This window comes from Pyxicephalus adspersus, chromosome 10 (genome assembly GCF_032062135.1).
Source record: "Pyxicephalus adspersus chromosome 10, UCB_Pads_2.0, whole genome shotgun sequence".
Taxonomy (NCBI): Eukaryota; Metazoa; Chordata; class Amphibia; order Anura; family Pyxicephalidae; genus Pyxicephalus; species Pyxicephalus adspersus.
In genome coordinates this window covers 58212697-58230533 of record NC_092867.1, presented here as the reverse complement: position 1 = coordinate 58230533, position 17837 = coordinate 58212697, and the positions used below count along the sequence as shown (strand labels likewise).

Here is a 17837-nt window from a genome sequence, read left to right as displayed (position 1 = left end):
ACGATAAAAATTGGAAGTGTGTACGCAGCTTTAGTAAACCATTGATATATTGGGAAAGAAGGAACAGCCACCTGGGAAATGCAACCATTTTTATCAGGGCTGGGCTCTTTTTTATGTATATTTCATAATCTGTTTATCTACCTTGCTGGAATATAGGCTGTTTATGGTAGCTCAAGATGCAATTTAAACACACAAGTATGTCGTGCCAAGGGCTCCTCCCCTCTGTCCTTTTGTATAGCTATGTCAGAGTATTCAATCGAAAACAGAAAACATGAACGTGCTCTTGTTAGATAATCCACTGTGCCTTGGGGATCCTTTATCATGAAGGTGCCCTGAATAAAATTTTAATTAAGAAACAAAGACTTTGCACATAAATACAATTCCACAGAATAATTTAGATAACATTGACTAAAAACCATTGTAACTGATGTCCCATGCCAGGGGATGTTAGGGATGCCAGTGGACAAGTATCGTAGGCGAATTGACATCACACATCTTCACACATCTTCTGATTTTTTTCTAAAATGTAGACGGGCCATTTAGGAGTCTCACGTTAATATTCTCAATATATCCCTGAGTGTGAGGGGAGGAATAGTTTCTCCTGGAATGTCCCATTCGTAGTCCTCCAAAGTCTTCAGATGGTGTAAGGAAAACCCCCAGCAAACCCAGGTATTTTAGGTGCCGATATATTGATGGAGATATTCCTAGGCAAAGGAAGACTAAATCAATTTACTGCTGCCGGGATTGTTCACAGATTCACCCATCATGTCCTTTGTTGATCTGGTGCTTGAAAAGGTCCTCGTTCCTGGTGAAGTTTTTCCCACATACAGAGCATATGTATGGTATTTTCACAGACCTTACAGTGAAGAATCCCTTCCTTATCCGGAGCTTAAACTTCTTTTCCTCCAGACGCAAAGAGCGCCCCCTTGTGCTTTGTAATGATCTTACAGTGAATAAAAACTTTTCCTGCACTCTGAACATGAAAAAGGCTTTTCTCCGATGTGGGTACCAATGTGGACAAGTATCGCTTGTATAAATGTGCTGATGCCTAATAAGATTGGAGGTGGACGTGGACTGTTTGCACTCTGTACATGATGACTTCTCTTCCCGATGTATTTTCTGGTGCTTCCCGAGCCCTGAGGAGCTGGAAATCTGTTTCCTGCATACTGGGCAATAATATGGCTTAACCCCGGTGTGAATTCTTTGGTGTACTGCCAGGTTGTAGCTGGACAGAAAACGTTTTTTACACTCTTAGCAGGAGATTGTGACTCGTTGGATTGGAAAAAGTCAAGCTCCACTCCTTACAATGAAATGGTTGCTCTCCGACAATGGCTCAATAAGTCAAAGGTGCTTCTAAAATGTTTCCCGCAGTCAGAGCTAGAAAAGGGTTTCCCTCCAGTGTCAAGCCTTTCATGTGTCAGAAGAGCCGAGTTTGTTGGAAAACATTTCCCACATTCACGAGCAGGGCTTCCTTTTGGTGTGTTTTTTTTTAATGTAGGTGACGTTTGATCCTACACCAGAAACTCTTCCGTTTTCTTCCGTCTGATGCTCTTTATTGTTGTTTTGGTAGTCCTTGGAATCAGTAGGTGGTGAAGCGGTTCTGTAGCTGCAATGAATGGAGGGTCAACAATTTGGTTCCTCAGCTGAGAAGGGTTCCTCTATAACCAAGGTGAATGTTGACTGTAACGTCAATGGACAAGGGCCAGGGAGATGTGCTCCATACGAATCCTGCATAGGACGTGTGAACCTGGAGAGGTTGGGGAGATGTTCATCTAAAAGGGACCTGCTTATCATGACTAGAAATTGAAAGTCTATTACATGTGGGGTGGGGAAGTCTGTATCAGAGCTATGATATTCACATATAGGTTCCTCCAAGATATAGCCAGGATCTTTCTGACATTGCTTCTCCTGGGTGTCAGGGAGGTTGGTGGAGGACCACCAGGCTTTTATGTTGGACCGTAATCCTAAATAAGGGGATAACAATGATGATGTCATCCTTAAAGATTATTAAAGAGAAGAATGATGTTACATGACCTCTGCTCTCCAATCAGTTCGGAGATGGGAGTGATGTCATGTGACCTCCCAGAATCCTCCTCACCTCTCCGGTCAGCAGGTACATGATCTGTAGGGTCAGTTTTATTAACCCCTCAGTTATGACACTCCATTTCTTAGCCATCAGCCATGGGTAGGTCTGTTGGTCTTGTTTAATGGTTGATGGGGGACTCTGGTGATACAACAAACCCTATTCATGATAACATTGTACAATTTTTAAAGAGCCACACACAAAACAAACATATAAAGGCTCCCCCTTTATTGCTTGTAGACAAACCCCTCACTAACCCCTCTCCCATTTCTACAAACCCCATGGTTTCTCATTCATATCCACCAAAACAACCAACCTGGACCACTTACACTGCCACCATGATACTCCTCCTGGGTCACATGACTCCCACTCGGCTCAACAGCAAACCTCGCCCCCTTCAGGTGACTGACAGCCCCGCTTTGTTTAGCTGTCAAAGGGCTCCATGTATAGGGAAAGTCCTTCCCAAAGGCTTACCCAAGAATCCCTGCCCCAGGCTAGGTCAGTACTGATGACCACATCCCCAAAGTGCCGAGGGCACAGCAGCCATCTTGGAACATGGCAAAACATGCGGTAATTATCATTATCATACATTAATGCATAAACAGGCAGTGACATTACTACATTGCTACACACAATAAAAGGAATGTGTGACGTTAGGATGTTGGAGCGCCAATCTTCTCCTTTGCCTGCAGAGGGTGCTGTGAGGAGAATTGCAGGCAGCCTGATGTTAGTGTGTCGGAGAGGCGGCCATTTTTGTCGAACAGGCAGATTAGTGGTTGAGAAAAGGGTTCAGGTGTCAGAGGCCTCACCTTAATGTCATATCCAGTCTTTGACCTAAACATTTATTGAGAAGATTCACCAGCATGAGCAGTCATTGTAATATGTGTTTATGATACTATCCTCTCCTCTTGTGTCACTGTCTGTATTTGCAACCCCTATTTAATGTGTAATATGTTGGCGCTATATCAATCCTGTTTAATATTAATAATAATTGTAGTATTAGAGCATTGTGTTGCTGTACCTATTGATGGTAACATTCCCTCTCGCTTCCTGGTGTAGTGACAACCTAAAGCCAATGTTTCACCTGATTATATTGTGTTGTCACCAGTTCCTCCTTTACCCCTTTATTCATTTTTATAACAAGTACTAAATGAAACATTTCTGTCTACATTTTAAATTTGATTTTAGACCTGGGGATGTTTGTCCCTACTCACTAGGTCCCTATAGTAAAGGCGGGTCATGGCTGGTAGGGTGCTGTACATAGCGTGAGCCACCATGCTTGAAATATGTGAATTCCAATAAATGTAAGGGTTGGGGACAAGGTGCAGAGGAAGCAGCAGTTGTCTTGACACCCAGAAAACTAACACATGAAAGTTTGAGCTTGTTTGTAACTGTGTACATTTATCTCAATGTTTTCATGGTGTCACCGCCATGTTTGTGTTTACCGATGTCATGTATGGGGAATGGCACTCCACTGCCAGATTGTGGCAATAAAGGTCTGAGAATTGCTGTGCCCAACTTACCAAAGTTCCCAAAGCTCGAACTATGGCCCGTACTTCAACATTGATGAGGCTGCAACTGCCTGTAAAAAGAAGAATGGCGACCAGAATGTCGTGTCCATGTAACCTCACATGATACACAGCCCATCTCTACCTACCTACATGTGAAGGAGGAACCCCTAATAGCCCTAGAACCTCTCCTACACCATGTCTTCCCATACATTAAAGAAGAACCCGAACATTCAACACCTGGTGATGGTAAACAGGAACCCCTTTCAGATGGAGAACCCCAATCCAATTTTATCTCCGATAACGCATACATTTCACAATCATTAGCTAAAGAACAACTCCCACACACTTACCAAGACTCAGCCCCTGATAGAAACCAATCACCGTCTTGTAAGTGTGAAGGAAGCATCACCTACTTTAACCTTTCCACCCCATTGGGTCCTATACAATATACAACTGTGTGTATGAAGGAGGAAGCCTTGTCTTGTGAGGATGAAGAGCATCTCTTTAGTTTGGAGACCTCTCCACTCCAACATTCTTCGCATTCCAGTCCTGTTATGGAAGAACCCTTCTCTGGAGGGGTAGATGAGAAAGATGGACCTCGCCCTGAAGACGTTACCACTTATATATTCAGAGAGAAGGTTATGAGTGCAACAGTTGCTTCAACTCTAAGTGTGAACTGGTTAGGCATCAGCGTAGCCACACGGGGCAGAAGCCATATTCCTGTCTGGAGTGTGGGAAAGGCTTTACGATAAGCTCCCACCTCATGAAACATCGTAGGATTCACTCAGGGGACAAGGCATTCACTTGTTCCGAGTGTGAGAAGTCTTTTACCCATAAAGCTGATCTGGTGATCCACATTCGTACCCACACAGGAGAAAAGCCTTTTTCATGTTCAGAGTGTGGGAAAAGTTTTATCAGCCAGTCATATCCGATAAAGAATGATGAGGAGCCACACAGGAGATAAGCAGTACTTGTGTTCAGGGTGTGGAAAGTCCTTTGGTACCAAGACTTACCTTGTTCTACACCAACGGATTCTCACAGGGGAGAAAACCATTTTCTTGCTCAAAGCGTGTAAAATGCTTTATCAGCGATTCCTACCTCAGCCGACACATGGGAGTCCACACGGGAGAAAAAACATTTTCCGCACACAATGCGGAAAGTTCTTCTCAATCAACTCCCAGTTGTGCAACCAAGAGACGGGCCTTACTTCTGCTTTGAGTGTGGTAAAGGGTTTACTTGGCTAAACTCATGCAACATCAGAGGATCCGCAAACAGGATCGAGGATACAGGAAGAGCAAAAGGGAGGAAATGTGTGAATGTAATACAAGATAATTTTATGGTACAGTTTATAGAAGCCCCAACTAGAAATTACACTCTGCTAGACCTAGTTTTTTCTAACAATGCAGAGCTTATAACAAAGACCTCATCTGGAATACGCAGTCCAGTTTTGGGCACCAGTTACCATAAAGGACATTGTGGTATTGGAGAGAGAAGGCCAACTAAACTAATAAAAGGAATGGAGGAGCTCGGCTATGAGGAGAGATTAGCTGAACTGAATCTATTCTCCCTTGAGAAGAGACGTTTAAGGGGGTATATGATCACCCTGTATAAATATATAAACCGTCCATATAGAGAACTCTCTTCCCCATTATTCACTGTGAGATCATTACAAAGCACAAGGGGGCGCTCTTTGTGTCTGGAGGAAAAGAAGTTTAAGTTCCGGATAAGGAAGGGATTCTTCACTGTAAGGGCTGTAAAAATGTGGAATCGGCTCCCTCAGGAAGGAGTTTCAGCAACTACTATAGATTGCTTTAAGAAAAAGCTGGATGATTTCTAGAAGCACAGAATATAACTGGGGATTAAGGATTTAAAGATAACAGAGACTGTTGATCCAGGGAACATCCGATTGCCTCATGGAATCAGGAAGGAATTTTTTTCCCCAGTTGGAGCAAATTGTACCCGGGTTTTTTTTTGCCTTCCTCTGGATCATCTATGTCTTATAGGGTTTTATATCTGGGATATGTTTATTACCCTAGTGGTTGAACTTGATGGACTTATGTCTTTTTTCAACCTAACCTACTATGTAACTATGTGGTTCTTAGCAGGTCCTAAAAGAATTTAAATCTTAACTCAGGTGTAAAATAACACTCCACTATAAAGCCAAAATAAATTAGCCATGTGTGAAAAACTGAGGATACCTTATGACTATAGCTTATAGAAGCCCTTATAGCAGCAATACCTTTAAGTCTTTCAGTCGTTTTTTTCTGGGTGACATTATCCATCTCCCACAGTATTGTGGAGGAAATTTGTCACATTTTTATTTACAACATAGCTTCAGTTCACAACATACGTTGAGGTTTTTGGGCCATTGCGGCACCTTGATTATCTTAGTTGCACAGACGGGCTTACATTTTTTTACACTTCAATAGCTTGGTAAACAGAGGGGTCCAATCAATGACTGCAAGGTGGCCAAGTCACATGACTAGAAAACAAGCCTTAATCATCACCCCTTCACCATGCTTCACAGTTTGTATGATGTGTTTGTGCGTATTGGTCTCATCTGTTTAAAGGAAAATCTGTGGTTTGTTCAGATATGACTTTTCAAACCTGAGCTGTGCTGCCAGCTTTTTTTTAAAAAGAAGAGGCTTTCTTCTGACACCCTTCTGACCAAGCCATACGTGTTCAGTCTTTTTCTAATTGTCAGGAAGTTTACCATGTAACATGCTAACTGAGGCGTGTAGTCTGAGATGGAGCTCTTACAACTTTTTTACAATTTCTCAGTAATGCACAGTCTGACCTTGGCGTGAATTAGCTGGGACATTCACTCCTGGGAATATTGACAACTGCCCAGAATGTTTCCCACTGGTGAATAATCTTTCTCACTGTAGAATGACGGACTTCAGATTGTTTGTCCTTTTAACCCTTCCCAGATCGATGGGCAGCAACGATTGCTTCTCTGAGCTCATTGCTAATGTCTTTCTTCTTTGACATTGTGGTAACACACACCTGAATGCTCCAGACCAGGAAACTGCCAATAGAGGGCGCCACACTGACTGATGATGAATCAATACATCTGATGAGCAGCACCTGGCTGATATTTACCCTCCTAATTCCTAAGGGTGTTAAAAGGTATAAATTTTGCTGAGTTTTGAATTTAAGTTGTTTTTGTGTTTTTTGCTATATTTTGCAGATAATTGAGTTGTGTCACTAGTTATATCCTCCTTATCGGTAGGTCAATATTTGCTCCATCCTTACCTTGAAGCTTCTTACCTTGAAACATCTTGCTCAGCGAAGTTGTTAATTAAGTTTCTTGTTACTGACTAACTACTGTCTTCCATCTTGTTGTCTGACTATATAAACTGTGATGTGATAAGATTTGAGAAGAAGTGATATAACTATATATGCTTAAGTTGCATATTTGTTAAACACTGCTCCCAATGCGTTGAAAACAGAGGTCACGATAGAGAGGGAAATATTGGTCTGGGATCAATAGGAAATCGCCTTAGCAGGGGTACTTATTTTTCACACATTTACCCCTAGTCATCTAATAAGCCTTTACTGTTGTCCTTATGATTTGCCCTGGCTGGTTCAGACCTTCTAGGAACTCAGCTACTAATAATCCAGATTAGGGATTTATTAATGAAGGTTGGGTTAGTTCTGGAACATTCTCCAGTATAGATCATAGTCATCCTCTGCAGTTTAGTCCTTCCAACCTTGCTTTGTACAATGAGCTGTAGGGCTGAATGGAGATGTGGAAGCAATACCTGGAGTATACACTAGATGGCTCTGCTTCTATTGATCTGTGGAACGCACAAACAGGAAGTGATTGCCTTCTCAGCATGAACTTCCGGGTTCGTCCAAAGTAAGAAGCAGAGAAGAGCTCTGTTGCAGATGGAGCTGAAAAAGGCCAGGTATTATTACTTAATATATTCCATATTATTCAAATATACTTAGTAACTTTGTACAAATGCCCTTCACATACAAAGCTTTTTGGCAAGCTACAGTACACCATATACATGTGAGTACATGAAATAAACAGGTGGTGCGGGGTCAGAAAATATTAAGGAAGCTTCTTCAGAAAACACAGATACTGTCCTAAAGACAGCACATTCACTCAGTCTACCTAATCCAAAGTTATATTTCACTGCAGCCAGAATCTAGACAACACCTCACATGTTGTCGACTTCCTGTATTGTAGAGTTTATTCTCTAACTTCCTACTGTCACCAATCACGTACAGGCCTTCTAAGTAAGTTTGAATCTTTTTGTTTCAATCAGTTTTATTAAGTTTTCAGAGAAAAAGAACAGATAAACATAACAAGAAATCAGACATACAACACATACATCATATCAAACATAACAGTATAGGCTTTGCGTTAACAGAAATAAATAACCAGAAAGCTGCATATAGCCAGAAAAATATAACAAAAAAACATAATAGTCCAAAGGAGACAGTACAGCACAAATTGAACCTATACAAAAGCAGCTACATATCCGCTAGTGGAAGCATACGGCACAGTGTGCAAACCAATATTCCTAGACAACAAATAATAATAAAAACAAACACATATAATAAAACAGCCCAGGGGAAAAAAAAAAGGGTGGGGGATGGGGATTGTCACTCGGTACAAGAATATAAGCGATATATAATAACCCTCAACACTGGGGTTTGGTTCCAGCTTGTAGGCCTGGACCCTAAGTAAAATATCTAAGGAATCGGGAAGATTCCTTAAACCAATCCCAGGTGGACCAAGTAAGTTTAAATTGTTCCAATGTATCATCATCCTCCACGACCAACATCTCCATATGATAAATTTTTTCAAGTTCGGAGACCCAGTTAGCTATAGAAGGAGCAACAGATTGCTTCCATAATCTCGGGATAGTGGCCCTTGCTGCCGTAAGGAAATGACGTAAAACCCCACCTTTGATAGTTTTGAGTGAACCCGGAACCATGGATAAAAGAGCTTTTTTGGGAGTGGTAAGTTTGAATCTTTTTGGCGGATCTTTTTAACATTGGGCCTGTGGAATTGTATAACTTGGACTGTTCCGGACTCCTCAAGAATTTTAGATTTTAATTCTACTTTCCTCCCATGTAGCATTCACTAGGGCTGCCAGATCCATAGATGATACTATAGCTCAGGTCCGTTTAGAGGAACCCAAGGATCCACTGGGCCCTTTAGGTAGTAGGAGAGAGCTGTGGGACATACCAACAGACCTTAATGTTATCTCTGTGTTACCCCACTGGAGGCAGAGCTTAGGCTATTGTGTGTGGGGTTTCACAGTTCAATGTGAAGTTTCAGTATCTCGGGAGCATGGTCTTTTTTCATGGTCTTTTTCACCTTCCCCTGGAAACTTCTTGAAAAAGTTATTTTTCATTCACAATGAAGTACAATATAATAATACCATGTACAAATAAAATCATTAAATAAATATTTGATGGAATAAGCTTTTGACCCTTTTCGTGACATTTTTTATTTGGGTGTGTAGATGGAGGTGTAAAGCTGTAACTTTAAAGTGAAACCAGAATCTAAAGCAGAGACTCCTCAAGATATATATCAGAAAGTCGATGACCATGGATTATGAGAGAGATAATGTCACCGAAGGAATCCTAAAACTAACTCTGAAAATTCTCTATCTGCTTTTTGATGAGGTGAGGAGGATGCTGGGGAGGTCACATAACATCACTCTTGCTATGAAAACTGAAGCCTTATTAATGACTCAAGTGGTATCTCTCAATTTCTAGGAATATATAATCTTGAAGAGTTCCGGAGGTAAATTAAGAGTCACCAGCCAATCTCTCGGGTTAGGAGGATGTAGCAAAAGCCAAAGCTCCAGCATGGAGCCGTCACCTGATATCATTACATCTGATATAAAGAACTCCAATAACATTCTAAAATTTACCAACAAAATCATTGAGCTGCTAACCAGAGAGGTAAGCGGGTTCAGGAAATAGGTAACGTATTCCAGTAAGAAGACGGTAATGTTGAATGGTGACAGTATCATTGTGTGTATCAGGTTCCTCTAAGGTGTCAGGATGTCGCTGTCTATTTTTCCATGGAGGAGTGGGAATATTTAAATAGACACAAGTATCGTTATCCTGATATTGTGACGGAGAACCAGCAGCCTCTCATATCATCAGGTAAAGGTGCTTTTAAAAACATTCTTTTGTGATAAAACACGCCTCTGCCCCATTGAGGTGTTTTGGCCATAGACATAGCTCACGTGATCCAGGATGTGCATACAAGTCAAGACAAGTCCGTGGTCTCACACAAAAACCTGGGTCACATTCTTAGTGTTGGATCTTGGTAAGAAACACATCTATAGTTGGGGGCTGATGTCAAACAGATGTTCCCCAAAAGGTGAAGCAAACTGGTTTTTCCAGTTTTTAGTGGCACAACTACCAGCTCCATTGGGGGATTGTGCTGTTTCACTGAAGCTTCCCTTATTTGAAAGATAAATGAACGCTAGCCTTGGCATGTGGTCAATCTGTTCCATTTGTTTCAAACAGATCATAGAATTGTAGAAAGCACCTGCATTGGCACAATGAATGCACTTGTGGACCACACGTACTCCCTCACGCATGTGAAGGCAAGAGCAAAAATGCATAAACAGGGGCATCAGACTGACCCTGACTTATACAGTTCCTCAGAGGATACACAACATTTAGCAGGTGATATTCAGAAAGAATCTATCTCAGGTGAAGAACAACACCTTCCTCATTCTGATATGTCCTTCAATGTAGACTCTACAGATTATGTAACAGTTTGTATCAAGGATGATACATACATATGTAAAGAAGAACCATGTGATGCCTCTTTGACATCTGAAGAGTATCACAAAATCACATCTACCCCTATTAAAGAGGAACCCGTTCTATATCAAGAGTTTCCCCCATACTCAGACACCTATATGGCTTCACCTCCTGCACAATTATATCCTGTACACATTAAGAAGGAACCCGTGTCCGATGGGGGAGAGGTTCCTGCTGAAATTGAACTTTATGTAGATGGGTCACAGTGCCCAACAGTCCATCCAAAGAAACCTGGCATATCCCGAATAATGTATTCAGAAGAGCAGCCACTTAAATGTCATGAGTGTGGGAAACATTTTAAGCACAGATCAGGTCTTGCTATGCACAGGAAAATTCACACCGAACGCGAAAGTTACGCTTGCCAGCACTGCAGCAAATGTTTCCTCAGCCTGACAAACCTTGAGACGCATCAGAAGATTCACACCGAAGAAAAACCTTACTCATGTGGCGAATGTGGGAAGCGTTTTAGCAAACTAACAAATCTCACTAATCACCAAAGAATCCATGCAACCAAGAATCCCTTCTCTTGTGCTAAATGTGGCAAACATTTTATCAGCAATGCCAATCTCCAGCGGCATCAAAGAAAACATGATAATGACATGAAAACCATAGAGTCTTCTGGTTCCGAGTGCGGCAAGGACTTGTCTGATCAGCATAAACAGAACAGTGCCAACGACCGGCTATATACATGCCTCGAATGCGGAAGGCGATTTATCAAGAGAATCAATCTGATTAAGCACCAGCGACTTCATACCAGAAAGAATCTCCATTATTGCCAAGAATGTGGGAGGTATTTCATGAGTAAGGGCTATCTTTTAAGACACATGAAGGGCCACAGCAAGAAGAAAAGGCCATTTCCCTGCTCACTATGTGGCAAATATTTTCTCAGTAAATTGGACTTGACCATTCACCAGCGGATTCACAAAAGTGAAAAACCAGACATTGCCTCAGAATGGCGTAAAAGCTTCATCCGTAAATTAGGCTTTGTGATACAGGCACGCAGCAACATGGGTGTGAAGCCAAATACGTGTGTTGAGTGCGGGGAGCAGTTCGAGAGGAAACTGGAACTCCTTCGGCACCAAAAAATACACAATAACGAGAAGCCTTACTCTATGGGTTCTGCTCAAGGTCCTGAACTCACAGCAAATTTTGAAGCATAGTGAATATTGTGCAATAAAAGAAAATCTTCAGGGACTAGGCTGCCCATAGGGGCCAGTTGGAATCTGGTGGACTGAATCAGCTTCTATAGTTGCTTTAATTTCGACCAAATGAGAGGTCTCCTCGCCATATTACCCAACCCTAATCCTGTCCACGTTGGGAATTGTTCTCAAATTTTTTTTTGTTGTGAGTTTCCTATTACATTCCCCAACCCAGGAACTCCACTCAAAGATTTCACCCATAGAGTCCACTGTCCAGCTTCTAGCAAAACTTAAAAGATCAGTTTTTGGTGGACTGTTCCTTTAAAAATGTTGAATAGTACCCAGACCTACCTAGGAGGTTTTCATTCATTCCACCATTACCAAAATGCCATTGAAGGCAACCGGTTCTTTAGATTTTAAGGCCCATAAACCACTTCGGGGCAACATTTGAATCAGTTTAGTTCCTCAAATCATCTTAAGGTTTTGTTAACTTTCAGGTCAGCTGTATAGCATTTCCGAGTTTCTGTTGTAAGTGCTCAACCTAGTTAGGGAACCTGCAACAGCCAATCAGAAAAAAGAAAAATTATCTGTATCACAAGGAACAGATGTTAGGGTGCCTAGCTATAAGTAACAAGGGTCCTCTGGATGAGTGACGGCTCTCTCCCTATCGTTCTTGTGTCCGGTACAATTTAATGTTTTTGTTTGTACACTTGAAAAATTTAATTGTCAGTTTTTGCACTATAAAAATGTTTGCTGTTTTAAATAGAAATTTAATCATAAATCTAAACTCCAGAATATGGAAAAATTAAGATATCGAAAGGAACGTCTATTCCTACTTGAATCTTGGTGTGTTTTCTGTATTTCTTCAAGATTTGTAGGGTTGGGGCTTCCTGTGGTACAGACTGGTCATGGCTGCTCTCTTTCCTCGTGCAATGTGATTGGTCTGGTATCTGCCCTTCCTATAGTTATCTTAAGGTGCAATGTAGTGGGAGTGTATGTTGAATAGCACCTAGACCTACCTAGGAGGTTTTCATTCATTCCACCATTACCAAAATGCCATTGATGGCAACCGGTTCTTTAGATTTTAAGGCCCATAAACCACTTTGGGCCAACATTTGAATCAGTTTAGTTCCTGAAATCATCTTAAGGTTTTGTTAACTTTCAGGTTAGCTGTATAGCATTTCCGAGTTTCTTTTGTAAGTGCTCAACCTAGTTAGGGAACCTGCAACAGCCAATCAGAAAAAAGAAAAATTACCTGTATCACAAGGAACAGATGTTAGGGTGCCTAGCTATAAGTAACAAGGGTCCTCTGGATGAGTGACGGCTCTCTCCCTATCGTTCTCGTGTCCGGTACAATTTAATGTTTTTGTTTCTACACTTGAAAAATGTAATTGTCAGTTTTTGCACTATAAAAATGTTTGCTGTTTTAAATAGAAATTTAATCATAAATCTAAACTCCAGAATATGGAAATATCAAGATATTGAAAGGAACGTTTATTCCTACTTGAATCTTGGTGTGTTTTTTGTATTTCTTCAAGATTTGTAGGGTTGGGGCTTCCTGTGGTACAGACTGGTCATGGCTGCTCTCTTTCCTAGTGGAATGTGATTGGTCTGGTATCTGCCCTTCCTATAGTTATCTTAAGGTGCAATGTAGTGGGAGGGGCCTTCTGGGCCCCTCTTACAGCTCTACTTTCTGCACGTTATGTGTAGCACTGTGATCATGTCACTGTTGGGTTTGCAAAGGTTTTTGGTGCACTCAGATATGATGGCTATGGGACATGTGCTTCACTGAATTTGTTGTCCCTCACCAGCCACGTATAGGAAACAAATGTAAATTCACACAGTTTCTGCTGTTTGCTCTTTTTTGATCTGTTATATATTGTGTATTCCATTGTAAGTATTTTGGTAAAGCTGTTCCATGACTGCAATAAAAAAAATTTACTTCTTTGTAGAACTTCTTGTCCTGTGCACACTTCCTGTGGTTTTATCATCGACTACAAAACAAATATTTCTTATATTGTGGAGATGAGTGAGGGATTCAGGACTTTAGCAAAAGACACCCGAACAGAGCTGACACCATTCCTTGCTATTCCAGTTCAAAAATGATATGTGGGGTACAGCAAGATAGAGTATTAGGGAAACACAGACATGATTGGGGAGATGAGGATTCTGGGAGGGTCTCTTTATTGGTCATAGTCTGGGAAATTCTCCACTTAGAACATGCCAGTGGAATCCTCCCATCGATATGCAGTGGCTACAACTTCCACAGGGCAAAATCCTAATTTTGTTGCATCATATCAAGAGTTATAAATGATAGTGATGTCATTTCCTGTGTTTCCTAAGAAGCTAGCGGGTAGATAGGAAGTGAAGCTTTTAGTGGTAAGGGGCGGAGATTGTGGTGGGTAGGAAACGGTTTCCAAATTGGCAGCCATAATCTGCCCCACCATTAGATGCCCCGCAACCTGTATACCTGCTAATTTGTTAGGGTATATAGGAAATTACATCACTTTTAACATCTACCAATGAGGATTGGGGGGGGGGGAACTAGGCCACAGTGAGCAGATCTCTGTATCTGGGCATCCTGTATGGGGCCAGATTTACCCTCATGGAGTACATATGTGGCCTTTTACATTCTCGTTTCACTTTACACAGTGATTTTTTTTCTCTAAGGGGTATATATTTTAGTTATTTGGTTGACCATGAAGAGTCCATTTTCTAAGACTTCATTTACTTCTGTGCTTGACACAAACACACATTTATATCTCCTTGGTTTCATGAGATGGTCACAGCCTGGAAAATCTCCTTCCAGGATGTTGGTCTCCATTTCCACCCATAGAAGGTGAGGAAATCCCCCTGTCCCCCTTGTTTTAAACAGAACATAAAATAAATACAAACTTTTTTAGCAAATTCTAAAGCTGTTTTATTAAATATCGGCCCCGGCTTCACCTATGTCAGCAAAAAGTTTTTATTCAATTAGTCACATTTGAGACATCTCTCAGGTTTAAGGCCATTTGACCTATGTCAGGGTCTCCCCAGGTAGGTAGCACCGGATCACCCAAGGTGCGGAGTCTAAGTGACACCAGGTCTTCATCAGGGTACCCCGCAAGGGATGATGGGCCAGTAGCCTGAAGGCAACTGGGTTCTTTGCTACTGGGGTCACCAGCTCGCAACCCTTGGGGTCACCCTACCCGAGGAGAAAAGCAGGAGTGGCCTTGGTGTGGAGACAGGTGGCAGAAATTGTGCTGCCAGCAGAGGGAGCTGCTCCCCGCCCACCTTGTACTGTGAGATAATCTTACTTTGTGCACCAGCAGCATGAGTGCTGTGTGCATGCTACTGTCATTATCCCCATGTATAAACTTTTTATCTCCTACAGGGAGTGTCATAGAAATGTGACATTTTCAGGGGTCGCTGAGAACTGTAACTAGACAGGCCCCCAAACATAACAAATTGCCAGATATGGGGTCAGAAACATAAAATCCTATGAACAAGCAGGGATATTTTCACATTACGGGAGGCTAGTTCAAGAACTTGGTCCCCAAATTGATTTTGCCTGTTAGGAACCCCCGGGTCCCACTTCCATGGCCATGAGCATTAGGGTACTGTCAATTTTCTCTGTGTTGTGGTGCCCCGAATATATACTTGCTCGTTCACATAACTTCAAGACTGCGTTCAGACGGGCCGTGATGTGGCAGTGCCATGGAACCCCGCCTAGGGGGGGACGCTCAGTACCACTCACTGCCTCCTATAGTCAAATCTGCAGACCCTGTGGTGTGATGCACTGAACGGCTGGTGAGCTGCCCGTTACACATAGCTGGACACCCATATTCCGTGAACCTCAATTTCTCTGGAACAGAGGGATGTTGGCAATTGGAAGCCAGTAGGAAATGCCTTTTGTTCCCCCCTTCCCCAATAAAATTTTATAGTCATCATATCATTCTACCCTGTCACACATAGCTATCCCCTTACTCTCTATGAATCCCAATTACTCTGTAAGAAGAGGGAAACTGCAAGTGGGGGACTCTTGTGGCTAACTCCTCCTCACATTACATCACAAGATACGAAAAACTATAGCTGTCGTACTGTGCTACCCTGTCACACATAGCTGGCCACTTCTGTGAACCCCATTTCTCTTTAACAGTAGAGAAAGAGAAATGCAGAATATATGTGGGGGAGTCCCACTCATAAATTGTGGCTAACCCCCCTCCGGACTAAATTTTGTCAATACTACCATATCATGCCATATAAATGCCTGCTTATGTTCTTTGATTCCCACATTCCCCTGAAACGGAAGCTGTAGGTATAATAAAATGTACGATAAGTGTAGGATAAGTATGATACCTATTATACCATGCAACCCTGTCACACATATATCTGGCCACTTACCCTCATTTCTCAGGTACAGGGAGATGAAGGGACCTAAGGATTTAGTGGTAAAAACATGTACCCACTGGATATCTGTCACATGAATTGCATGTCTCTGGAAGCATCCATTGCAGAGATTTTGGGCTACAAAGAAGGTTAGCGGCCCTCGATAACTGACAGGACGCATTGTATGGTGTGGTTTCTGCTCTTTGGTACAGGAATGGTGAGCAGGGGGCAATATATACCCAGTCAGCACTGTATGATACATTTAGTTTTGTACCTATCATTAAAAAAAAGAGCATCAAATGGTGAGTGCAGAAGTTCTTGATTTGCCATTACCTTTATTTGGTTTAAACCTTCATATTAAAATAAAACTGTTCTATTTTTAAACATACATCTTTAATGTTTGTTTGCATTATGGCCCGCATATTTTATCCCATTGTCAAATGCGGCCTCCAGATGAAAAAAGATCGGGCACCGCTAATCTAAGACATCATCACTATTTTTGTGAATGAGCAGCCATATGAAGAGGGGATCATTTATGTCCGTAATTTCTGATTCCATACTGCAAACACATTCCCATCATGCAGTGAGAATATTTGTGGAGGGACCATGGGAATGATTGTTGACTATCCTCATTGTGCCAGTCATATCAATGGGTGTAAATGGCCAGGGGGAGGTGTTGTATATAATCCTAAGTGTGCTGGTCATTGACTTCTCCTAGCTTACATCACTGCATGCTGACCACCTGACACCTGGCATTTTAAATGAAGCTGGTATGTCTTGGTGGGCGGGAAAGTAAAGTTCCCTTGCTTGTCCATCAAACTGGCCTGTAAGAATGGGCAGCACAGACCAGGTATCTGAGACGTTTGGGTCCTCCCATTACAGTGAGTGCTGATCTAATTACACCACAAAACCAGTGGCTAGCAAAGATCAGGTATACTGTCTACTGGTCATAGAGCGGTCTCATGAACAGGCATCAAAGAGCCCTCAGCCCATTCAAGGATGAGCGGAGACTCTCCATCTCTCCAAACCATGCAAGCCACATTAACCCCCAATTTATAGCTGCTGCCCTACTGTCCACCCTGAGGGGTGATCAGCCTCGCAACGCAGCAGCCGGTGCCGATCAGCACTTTCTTTATATCTAAAACACTTGCCGCAGTGAGAACACAAAAAAGGCTTTTCTCCTGTGTGGACCCGCTGATGATTAAGAAGAACTGACTTGGCTGTAAAACCTTTCCCACATTCTGAACAAGTGAAGGGGTAGGCACCTGTGTGGGTAGCCTGATGGCGGACCAGACCCGACTTCTGTGCAAATGTTTTTCCACACTCGGAACAGGAATACGGGTGGAAACCAGTGTGTGTCCTTTTGTGCCTCACAAGAGTCGACTTTTGTGCAAAGCTTTTACCGCACTGAGAACATTGAAATGGTTTCTCTCCTGAGTGAGTTCTTTGATGTGCATCAAGGTTTGACTTCTTAAGAAAACGTCTCCCACAGGCAGAGCATGAGTAAGGTTTATCGCCTGTATGGATTGACTGATGACTGACCAGGTTGTGCTTGTATGAAAATGTTTTTCCGCACTGAGAACACGAATACAACTTCCACCTCCCAAAAGCCTTTTGGTGGCCGATTAGACCCGCTTTAGACTCAAATCGCTCCCAGCAAGCTCGAGTTGTCTGGTGACAAAGAAGATCGTCAGGCCGAGAGAAACTCTGGCCACACTCCGAACATTGGAGATCTCTATCTGTTTCAGGGGGAGGGCACAATATGATGGTCTTGGACTGATCAGGAAAGGAATGGCCATTAATGAAGGTATTAGACAAAGCAGCTTCGTGAGGTACCGGATAGACATTTGGGGTATTGAGATGTTCTTGTGATGAGATGGAGGTGATGTCGTCATCATTCTCTGTTTCACTTCCTGGAGAGACAAC

The 17837-nt window shown here is 42.2% G+C and overlaps 2 protein-coding genes across 3 annotated transcripts in view; one reads left to right on the top strand and one right to left on the bottom strand.

Moving 5' to 3' along the window:
• The window catches only part of LOC140338992 (uncharacterized), a 223720-nt gene that overhangs the window by 170703 nt on the left and 35180 nt on the right, over positions 1-17837 (bottom strand). The gene's annotated exons all lie outside the window — the stretch shown is intronic.
• LOC140338985 (uncharacterized) lies at positions 7450-13497 on the top strand. Its single transcript, XM_072423424.1, has 5 exons — positions 7450-7505; positions 9081-9243; positions 9337-9525; positions 9609-9732; positions 10102-13497. The coding sequence occupies exons 2-5, from the start codon at positions 9160-9162 to the stop codon at positions 11562-11564; spliced, it is 1860 nt and encodes a 619-aa protein (XP_072279525.1). The 5' UTR covers positions 7450-7505; positions 9081-9159; the 3' UTR covers positions 11565-13497.

Excerpts from the sequence above, each read along its gene's own strand:
- LOC140338985 (XM_072423424.1), top strand. The coding sequence starts at position 9,160 with ATGACCATGGATTATGAGAGAGATAATGTCACCGAAGGAATCCTAAAA. Across the intron at positions 9,244-9,336 it reads TCTATCTGCTTTTTGATGAG|GAATATATAATCTTGAAGAG; the intron begins GTGAGGAGGATG and ends CTCAATTTCTAG. Across the intron at positions 9,733-10,101 it reads GCAGCCTCTCATATCATCAG|ATCATAGAATTGTAGAAAGC; the intron begins GTAAAGGTGCTT and ends TGTTTCAAACAG.